Source organism: Amblyomma maculatum, chromosome 1, assembly GCF_055883805.1.
Source record: "Amblyomma maculatum isolate TAMU_Amacu chromosome 1, ASM5588380v1, whole genome shotgun sequence".
Lineage (NCBI taxonomy): Eukaryota > Metazoa > Arthropoda > Arachnida > Ixodida > Ixodidae > Amblyomma > Amblyomma maculatum.
Window position 1 is genome coordinate 171648598 of NC_139344.1, and position 11361 is coordinate 171659958.

At 40.6% G+C, this 11361-nt stretch overlaps 1 protein-coding gene across 1 annotated transcript; it reads right to left on the bottom strand.

The window, feature by feature from the left end:
• Window positions 1-4454: 4454 nt before the first annotated feature.
• On the bottom strand, window positions 4455-10537 carry LOC146204877 (charged multivesicular body protein 1a-like). Its single transcript, XM_084589585.1, has 2 exons — window positions 10119-10537; window positions 4455-6979 (listed from the first exon to the last, which is right to left on the bottom strand). Exons 1-2 carry the CDS (start codon window positions 10368-10370, stop codon window positions 6632-6634), a joined length of 600 nt encoding a protein of 199 aa, XP_084445711.1. The 5' UTR covers window positions 10371-10537; the 3' UTR covers window positions 4455-6631.
• Between the last annotated feature and the right edge of the window lie 824 nt (window positions 10538-11361).

Genomic DNA, 11361 nt, shown 5'->3' on the forward strand with positions numbered 1-11361 from the left:
ACACACACACACACACACACACACACATGCACACACACACAAAAGAAATAATTCTTAACAATTCTTCATGGTTCAGTGCAGCTTTCACTTCAGCCACAGTAAGCCATGATTTCTGAATGTTTTCACCAAGGAATCACAATCGCCCATGTGGGCACCGAGTGGCATGCTTGGAACGTGTCCTGCTAGGAAAATGTCTGAACACATTGCCCTAACACATCAGACATCCTATCGTCTGCTAGGTGTCCTCATTAGCTTAAGGTGGTGGCCCTGGTTTAAGCCCTAGAGTAAGACAACTTTTAACTGTTAAGTTTCTGGGAAAGCTAAATAGCCTTCCTTTGAAGCTGTAAACTTGCACTTAGGTGTATACTAACAAATAATTACTCTTTACAATTTCCTATTCAAACAGACTAGTGCTCATTCACACAAGTCCTACAATTTGAACAGAATACTTCCCTAACAGTGCGTGTATCAAAACAGGTAGCACTTGTGAAAGAAATTAAAGATTGATGAAAGCAATAAAGCAAATATTGGGGAAAGCATGAGTGCCAGAAGTTTTGAGCATGGTAACATCAAAACAAAGGCCTAACCAAGAAATGCCAAATTAGAGGCAGTCATTTGTGTGCTGCGTTTTCCTATGAGAAAAAGCATAATTCACAATGTCAAACTGTGCTAGGAAAGCAGTTTTGCTAATTACTCTGTGTTAATGTGTTAATTACTCTAAGAATGAGTTCATGTAGGTGAATGCAATGGGCAATTTTACACGATGGCTATCACACATGACTGCAGTAGCAGTCTTGAAAACCAAGGTGAGTTGCTAGTTAAGCCATGAATATACCAGGATTGAAATAAGTGGTGGCCATATTATGAGATATGCAGTTACTAAGACTGAATGATGGTGCTAATGCCTAATAAACAGCTTAGCTCGCTTAATGCTTGGTCCGTAAGCTAAGTTTGCCCGCTATAAGACACTATAATGTGCTATGATGCCTTTTCCTGTGCCTCTCACGTTCAAGTAGAGCATAGTTCCTCCAAGTTTAGGCATGTTTATGATGCTACTGAGCATGGTATTAGGGTCATGCAACAGGCTTTGTGAACTGCATACTGTGCTCGAGTATCCAGCTTGAGAGATGCTGCGGCAAGCTTGCAAGTGCTTTGTGCACACTTGCTAAATTTAGGTTTAGTCTTTTTTAATCTCATGCTGTCTACACCTTGGTAGACTAGAATATGTACTAACATGGCCTCACAAGAGCTTTTCTTTAAGTTTAAAAATAGCACTGTAATAGGCTCTGGCTGTGACTGAAACAGCATTGTAAGTGCTTCTGCGATTACGTACAATGTGAAACTGTGGCTTGTAGAAGATGCTGTTAGCTAGCCGGTGACAGTTTTGCCATAGTTAAAAAAAAAGAAGGGAAAGTGAATATAGTTTTAATGAGGTAGTGTTCCAGGTGATACTGCCAGCCAGTGAATGAAAATTATTTTGCACTGCATTAATGCTAATGATACCACTTGTTATGCCATTATACCACATCTTACAGCAAGTTTGATATTGATCTGTGCTGTGGTCCTTTTTATGTCAACATTTAGGCACTTTCATTGCTTGGCTTATATAAGAAGACTTCTGGTGCCACTTGGCGGGCACATCCTGTGCTGCTACAACTGCTCGACTTCAGAAAACAGTGATGTTTTTTCTATTGGAATCGGTAATAAAATTTATTATGTCAATAAACTCTCATGCCACATTAACAATGCATTATGTTGATATGAGAAAAACGTTTGTAATGTTTAAAAACTGTGGAAACTCGAGCACTAGCAAACACTTCACACATTGTGGGATGCTTGAAATAATTTTGATGCAGTTATCCCACCGCATACATACAAGACCCAGAAATCAGATCTCATGCGAGCACTCAAATACATAAAACTGGTTGCAGCCTTCTTTTACCGATTGCTTGAATGGGATTTCCGACAGGCATGTGCAAAAATTGCCTAAGCAGCAGTGAGGCCGTCCAATTAGCATATTAGTACGCAGTTGGAAACATGGCACTGGAGCAAGAGAGTGCTGTGCCTCCTACATGAAGAGATTTTTTTTTCTGCAACAAAGCTAGTCTAGATGGTCACTGAAAATACTTCTAACGAGCACACTTCTACTTTTAATCAACATGCAAAGTGCTATGCACTATGCCAGCAATTGTCAACAAATTACAACTAGCAAGTAGCTAACTACAGTTCAATGCCCATTATAAATATCTCACAGTAAAGTCAGCAGCTGCCACTTGCAACTTTTAGCACCAATCATGAGCTAAGGGATGGGTAACCTCCTCAAAATGTCAGTGGCCACGTCTTGACATGATGGGACTGCCAAAAAATGTAACCTCTGGCAGAAATCATTTTTATTAATTACACTTTGTACACCAAAAACATGAATAAAAACTCTGCTAAAGACAAGTTGGGTGGGTACTTTGTACCCACATGCAACAAAACTACATAAATGTCATATTCTAAAAATTGGGCACAAATGCTGACCATGCTGCTTTTCACTCAGACTCAGCAAACATTCTATGGTATCAACACTTGGTGGCACAGCCTTGATTTTGTAACTGTTGATCAACAAGTCTGGCCCATGCTTTGAATTGTTTATCATTTTGCTCATACTTGCATGCACATTTGTGCTGACAGCTGAAGTGATATATGTTGATTTGCCTATTGTATGTACAAAGTTGCTGCCACATGTGACTGTGCAATGGAGACCTTGCTCAAATAAACGCATATGTGGACAAAATGTTGCCACAGACTCTGCATGACAGCAATCTGCACAAGTTCCCATTCCTAGTATTGACAACAGACCTTGACAAAACAAAAGGAAACAGACTTGAAATGTTACAGGCAGTAATGATGCACTGGTATTACATAATTTTGCTGTTTATTTATAAAACTCCACATTAATTGGCGTGCTGTAAAAGTATGCAAAACTTACCCTTTCCTTTTAAGCATGTGTATGAACAGCAGCGAGAAGTATCATTTGCCGTTTTATGAGAGGAGCCCGTAAAGGCTGTATTTATCAATATCACAATTGGAACAGGCATATATGACAGGCATCAAAACAAGCACATGTTCCTATAGTTTTGGCAGAACCTAGCAAAACATAAAACCTGTTTTTTATATAGCACCACGAAATGTCATTAGGACAAGACTTTTTCGGCCTCCTCATCACCATGGATGAATGATGGGTGCACCCTTATGACCCAGAAGTGAAATTACAAAGCAAATAGAGGTAACATGTGAACTCACCAGAGGCAAAAAAAAAAAGGCCAAGGCTGTACGGTCATAAGGAAGGGTCACGCTGAGCACGTTGTGGCACAGCCGTGGTGCTCTTCTCACATATTACAGGCATAGAGGCCAAACCATCACAAGGAGGTATATACTATGAGCTCACCAAATTACGAGACATTACTGAGGCAAAGTGCAGAGGAAAGCTCATGAAAGGCGTCCAATCACTCCATGACAATGCTCCAGAGTGCACTCCAAACAGGTGACTGTGACATATGCGGCCTCCTCGCGCTAAAAAATTTTGCCTTATCCTTCCTGTTCACCTGACCTTTCACCCAGTGACTTCGTCTTTCCTCATATGAAGAACTCATTGCACAGGAAGCATTTTTCAGGACGACCAGCAAGTGATTGCTCAAGTGCACCTCTTCCTGAACTCTCAAAATGAGTTCCACAGTGATGATCTATGGCAGCTCATCCACTGATAACTCACTGCATAATCGCTGCTCCTTACGGCAACACGAATTTCATGAATGCCACTCACGGTATCAACACTGATACACACAACATGAACATTCATTATGCAATTTGCCATCCCAAGTGTTTGCAAGGTATCCATGCTCCATTCACTTTCAAAAACTTATTGCAAGTTCAAGTCTCTGCATTGAAGAAAAACTGTTGCTCAAAAAAAAAAAAAACAATTTCAAGAACTGAAGAGATGTTACATAATATACTTATCCAAGCAGTATACACAACTGCCGCATTTCTAAATTACAGAGCCTACAGCAGAAAAGAAAAAGTCTTACTACTAAATTACGGTTTTCCAGACAGGGGCAGGTTTAAAGAAAAGGATGTGGAAGAGGTGAGGCTACCCAAACGAGAAATTTCTAATGAGAAAATGCTGAACCACACATTTAAAAGTTAATAATATTGCAAGTTTCTCCCACCTGCTCAAAAAGTGACCCATGGATCTGCCCCTGTCTCCAGAATTCTAATATTGAAAAGAATAAAAAATCTTGTGTCTGTCAAATGCAGCCTACAATTTTCCAGCTTTACAGTTTTAAGAGCATTTTAGTGCTATCTTGAACTGGCTCGCATTTCCTATTCACTGCTGTATCTTTTCAAGTGACAAAAGTGCAAAAGTGAAAATGGTTAAACGGATACATTTCATGGGAAAAAGTAACAGTGCTCATATATATTCTATGCAAAATGAAAAAAAAAAAAAATATATATATATATTATATTACCTGTACATTGTGCATAGCAGTGGAGCACTATGGGCATAGCATGTTTTAGTCATTACCATCATTTCGCAAACCATCAATAGCAGTATGAAAAAAATACTAATCTCATCAGCTGAAAAACATTCACCTTCAGCTAACTCTGGTTAGCACAGAAAAGAAAACCAGGAAACATTGGGTTCAAGAACACTCATAATACTAGGAAGCAAACTCAAAGGACATTTCAGGTGACACTGCTATCTGATGTTAATTCCAACAGAAAATTTATCAGTGAGCAACTACTCAATCTGTGACAGCAGGCCATTTGTCATCTATAAGCTCGAACTGTTGAAAATTTTTGTGATGTGGTGTAGCCAGACTAATATCACTTATGCAAGGTCATCGATGCTATTTTTCACCAGTCTTCTGCACATCTGCTCAATAGAAAAAAAAAATAAAAAAAGCCTTGTGGCCATAACATCGGAAAGTTTAATCTAGCGCACAGTTTATTTTGAAAATACAGTCATGCCTGGTTATTACCGCGCCCATTAATACGGTGATTCAAATTGCAGGCAATTTTCCTTGAGACCAAACTTTTCAATGTATTTATCCCTTGCTAATATATAAACTTGCTGCTGGAAAGTGGACTGTGGCGCATGCATCTTCATCATGTTATTATGGACAAAGATGAGGACGGAACCTTGACTGCCCTAACCAGGCATTTCCTTTCCAGTGCTTTGAGTGCAGGACACCGGCTAGAACCATGCAAAAGTACAAATGCTTCATTGAAGGCCTTTTTTTTCTTTCTTGTGGAGTTTCATGCTTTACATGGCAAGGTCGATGAGCCTTTTCATTAGCCACATTGTATGAATGGCTGTGAAGGAAATTTTTTCCAACTTCTGCCATGTTTAAGGCCATATTATTCAGCTCTTTTTCACAGACCGCTAGGCATTTCAAGCTGCACAGCATTTTTCTTTAGGAAAATGGTGACCAGGGTAATTAACTTTGACCTCAAAGAACTGTGGAATTTTTTTCTTCACTGGGCACCACTATGCACCGAAGCACACTGATCACAAGGCAATTTGACTAAATAATTACTTCGCTGTTGACTTCGTCATTATGGATAACTCTCTTTGTGGTCAGCTTTGCTCAATAACAAAACTGTCCATATTAATGATTCATGATTGTACACAAAAAGTATGACACCAGAAAAACACACTCAGAAGCATTTCTGAATACATAGTACCTGATAATAACATTACTGGGCAAAAAAAAAAAAAAAAAAAGAATCCCAATAGTCCAAAGTTTAAACTAACAAGACAGTACTTGATTGCTTACAATGTTCTCATTCAAAGTCCAACTTTATTTCAAACACTCTGAGGCGATGATATACACTCCTGAAGCAACCACCACGATGGTTAAAGTGATGTAGATTGAACAAAACCTCATAACTGGAGCTAGCTCTACTATCTGGTGTAGCCAAGCACATAAGACTGATTATTTTAGAGTGAACCAGCTCGGAGCATGCAGAATTTTTCTCTTGATTCATGGTTGCAGGTTGCACCTCTCACTTTACACCTTTACACCTTTGCTTTACCTGAACAGCTGACCCCAGCTTTGTGCAGAAACAAGCAACAGTCATGAATATAGACTGCATGCAGTAAGCACTTAAAATAAAGTGGAACTAACTTGAGCCACATCATGCCACATCAGATACCTCAGAGCACTGTTACTTTGTGCCGCAACAGGCTATTTGAAACCTCAACCTGATACTTTCCTGAAATAAGCAACTTCTCAATTTAGTAGAGTCTTGAAAATCACTAGCACAATAAAGCATACTAGTAAAGCATACAAATAAAGTGCCTTTACAGTGTATGTGACAATACAAGATGGCAGCCCAGAGAACCAGCAAGAATAGCAACTCTGAATGCGGCGATGTGCACATTTGACTTTGCATGCACGAAGCTTAGCTGCTGTGGGCACTTCCCTGAACATTGCATATGCGCATACTAAATACAGCACTCTGCACCTGTAACAGTGCTGCAGTAAACTGCAAAGGATCCAGAGAAGTGGCACAATATAAATCTTTTTTTTTTTTTTCTTTTGCCCACAAAGAGAAGCCAAGGTTAGCACAGCAGCAATAGCAATTATTCACGGAGAGCAGCAAGGCGCTTGGTGAGTGCATCCTCAACAGCCTGTGAGCGCCCTGTGGATGCAGCAATGGTATCAGCCGGTGCAAGGCCTGCCTGGTTGAGCTGGTCAATCATCTCAAGGCCACTCTCCTCAGCGACCTGTTGGATTAACTGATCCACCTGAGCTGCAGGTGCAGTCGTAGTGGTGGCTGTGCCCATGGCATCTTCCAGCACTGAACTCCGCACATCCAGGTCTTCAAACTGCTGCTCAAACTTTTCCATGACAGCTGACACTTTCTGCAAGTCCATTGAATTGATGGCCTTGTCCAATGCCTTCACCACACCGCTCATATTTTTCGTGACCTGCACAGTTGACAAGTTTAAAAAATTTCACACTGTTTAGCACAAGAGGCAACAATCATTTTTTTCCGTTGCTATTATGTTAGATTTTAGTTCTGAACACATCTTACAATGATTCACATTTTTTCACATTTACAGTATGACCGCTCAATTTTCATTAGATGTGTATTAGCCATATATGTTTCATTCATGCCACTACTTATGAAATAGCATTAAGTAACCTGCACCTAGCTATGTTTTTTCCCTTTAGGATTTGCCTTCTACAATACTTTCTCGTTATCCGTAGCTCGTAACTCACGCAGTATTCTATTAACATTTCCCTCTTGCACTTATGTTGCTTTTGTCCTTCATACTTAATACCCTAAGCCCATGACTAGTATAAATATCAGTAACATACAACACTAACACAAAATCAATGTACTATATCATGAAAATATGTGAACAAATTTCTACATTTTTGAAGTAAACAACTTTTAGCATTGGCTTCATTGACATCATTTTTCATTAATTTGCTTGAGTAAAATAGGCATAGAGTAAGGTCTCCATCATTTTCCATAACTCAAGCATATTTTGAGGACATGAAAGCATTTGGTTTTCCTTAAAATAAGCTTGCGTTTAAGCTTCTTTCACTTAAACCTATTTAAGTAGCAGAACCCGTGGCCATAACAATGCAAATGATAACAGATCTGCTGTTTTAAATAACTTTTTTCTAAAGAAAACGGAATTTCAGTGGCGTAACTTATAATTGTGTCTAGGCTTTGTTTCACAGTGCAGTCATATTGCACTGTGAAACAAAGCCTAGACACAATTATAAGTCATGCCACTGAAATTTTGTTTTCTTTAGCCTTTCTGAACAAAGTCCAAAAAAAGCAATTCCGCACTGCAGCTTATTCATCAAAAGCATGGCATACCATTCTTCTGGGGCTGATAGCTATGTATCTTTTGAAACTATAAAGCTGTGTGGCTACTATTGATTGCTTGTACAGCTAAAGTCTGCATGGTAACTCGAAGACAACGTGGAATCAAATTCAAGGCCTCAATACCTATTTTAATGCTACAGACAAGTGGAACAACAAATGAAGAGTTGTTTTTGAGGATGTAGAGAAAGTGGTCCTGAAAAGCAATTTTTTGATGAGGATTGTGAAAGCGCATAAGCTTTGTTTTCATGCTAAGAAATATGTCACTGGAGTTGCACGATTGCATAATTACATTAACATATCTGACTGGATCCAACTGGGATGTACCATGACCAGCACTGTGTCATCAGCAAACTGGTACAATGTGGAATTTAAATTTAGGAGTCTGAGGTCGTTCACATGCTTCTCTATGTGGGTTTCAATCCATTTGTTCACATTTACATCTATACAGTGCACATAGTATATTCTCTTAATAGCCCTAAAGGCCCTGCAGATCAAAGAAAATTATCATTAGGCAGGAGGCTTTGTTTTTTGTGCTTTGGCGAAATTGATCCTTTTTCATGAGAGTGAAGTGCCACATGTGATTTTTATTGTGTTATCGAATTAAACATGATCAAAGTTTAATATCAGAGGTTCGTTAGCAACCATAAAGAAAATCTGAAATGGCTTGGCTCGGCATCTATCCATCTCCAGTTGTATATCAGTGGCACCATTCATTGTGTGCGAAATAAACAAAATATGCCAAGGAGTGCATGCAGGATGACATTCAACAGATTTCCCACCGTGAGATGTTGCTAAACTACAGTGCCCTCAAGTGTCTTTTGTTGCAGCAATAAATCTTTCCTCCCCCCAGTTTTTAGTAAATGATGAAAAAAAGGTGCACACCATCAGCACGAAAACACTGATCATGATCTCAGCCGGACCCCGGACTCACAACTCAGATGATCTGAATGTGAGTCTGGACTTGCTCGCATCTCAGATCATGATCTGAACACGAGTACGGCTTCACTCATAACTAAGATGTACGTGAGTAGCCAGATTGAGTTGACTCACAAGTGAATTAGTCAACTTATGCCCCCTCCACAAGAAATGGGCATGCCAAAGGTGTGTGGCTAAATGGCTAAATGAAAGCTATAACTGCTTTCACTTATTAATGCACTGAACTGCCAACCTTAGCTCTCCAATTTCTTTTTGCAATAATATATTTTGCTTTTCTTTTTACCTGTTAGCTGTTCAGAAATACAACTGTTTATATCCATACATTAGTGTTTCTGCATACTGCAGGAAAATTCATGAGGTATTAAAGACAACGAACACATCAACTTAACTCATGCCTTGACGGTACATTCCTGAATGTCTACCATGTAACTGCTTCTGTTCGCCACATATTAAACATTTTACTTTGCGTGTTAAATGCGGGTCCTCTACTGCAATAATCCGTCTAAGCATCGAAAGCATGCTGAAATATTATAGCAATTAAATGATATGTGATATCAGCTTTTTTCAAGCTCCTTCACTCATATGACACTGTGACACTCATATGACATGTGACACTGTACTTGGGTTTATTTCAGAAAAAGCAGAAGTGCCACGCTCATATACATGCCATTGAACCAAAACCTACTTCCAGATGTCTACTTTATAAAATTTAAGTTTGGAAAAGCCTCCCGACATCATGAGCTTCAAGAAAGCATGAGGTCTGAGGGCTGAACCGGTCAAAATTTCCAGAGTCCTCCACTGCGGCGCCTCTTATAGCCTGAGCCGCTTTGGGACGATCAACCCCACCCCAAACCAAACCAAACTAAACCAAACCACAATCTTAAATTAGTCATGAGCTGCTGGCAACAAAAATAACGTGTGCTTTTCGTAAGAAATGAGATGAGAAACAGCAGCACTTGGTGTGAAGCAGTTTACACGGTTATGTTCAACTGTAGACAATCTGCTTGCAACATGTGCTACTACTGCCCCTACATGAAGTAAGTACCCGTCCACATCAAAAGAGGGCTAAGTATATACCGATGCAGCAGTAATAACCACAATCAACTTGCATAGGATTACTGCCGTTGAGAACGCAGATTCCGAGAAAAGCTGCACATGCACAGTATCAACTGACATTGCTCTGCTATGGCCCAATGAAAGGCCAAGACAGGAACCGACAGACACTAGTCAGTTGCAGCCGAGGAGAGACACACGCTCAATTTAAACGTTACTTTTTCGCTCATTACCTGCTTCATAGCCATGGCACTTTTGATCTTGGAGCCCACAGCGTCCACCTTGGAAGCCATACGCAGGTAGTTTAGGCTTTCGTTCTTCTTCCGGATGGCATTCTCGGCGTAGATACGAGCACCTTCAACATTGCCCTGCTGCAAGGCTTTCTTAATCTTGGCTTTCTGCAGCCGTTCGTCCTTTTCGGCCTTTTTGGAAAGTCGTTCAAGCTGCTTGCAGCTGAATCGTAACTGGAATATCATGTCATCCATGATGCTGCACTACAGTGGGCGAACCAAGGTAGCAAACCGCGAAAGCGTCGCTGTCACACTGTTGTCACCTCGACACAGCGTGTCAACGCTACAAAATACTGCACCGACCCCCACTATATTGCTTTCCGCAGCTTAACACCGGGTTTGTGCTTTCCTCAACGGCCGACGTTATACCCCCACTATATTGCTTTCCGCAGCTTAACACCGGGTTTGTGCTTTCCTCAACGGCCGACGTTATTTCGATTCGGGCAGACTCGGACTTGGGATGGGCCTTGACTTGGGTTGTAGGCCGGCGTTGCTGCGACCCGGTTGGAATAAGCTAGAAGCCTGGTAAAAATAAGCAAATCGTTATTGCAACCCATGGATTGACTTGGCTTTGTTTATTATTTTCGGATTGGGGTTTTTGCAGGAAAGCCCAAGGCAGATCACGTGTCGTGTGTTTGTAAACGACGTTCGGAACGTGTGGTCGTGTGAATCGCGATTTTTGCGCCGTGCACATTTCGTGCCTCGGTGCTCATCTTGCAGTTTCTTCATAGAATATGTTAGTAACGATAGAGGCGATAGACGCAGTAGAGGCTTCGTGCATCCACGAAAGTTGAGAGTGCTCCTACCTGCGGACCCCGTCGGTCTCTTCGTTCATTCTGCAACTAATCATATTTGCGTGTTGCTTCACAAACAGGGCGTCTTGGATTTATTTTTGAAGCATGAATGGTGCACAGTGTGGCATACTGAAAACCAAGAGCGTATGTAAAGGCCTGTGTATGGGGATCGTGTGCTGCCATGGAAGAAGAATATTCTCAACGTGTGTGGTCCTGGTTTTCGTTTTGAAGGTTGCGGTGTTTATGTAATCACCGTATGTGATCCCAATATTAACTTCGAAAAAAATATCCAGCAGGTTCGGTACTCGATTTTCTTTTACCGCTTTTCCCTAGTTGCGTCGCCTGTGTGCACGCATTGTTCACGTTGCCCGCATTCTGCTGAAGCTGCCTGA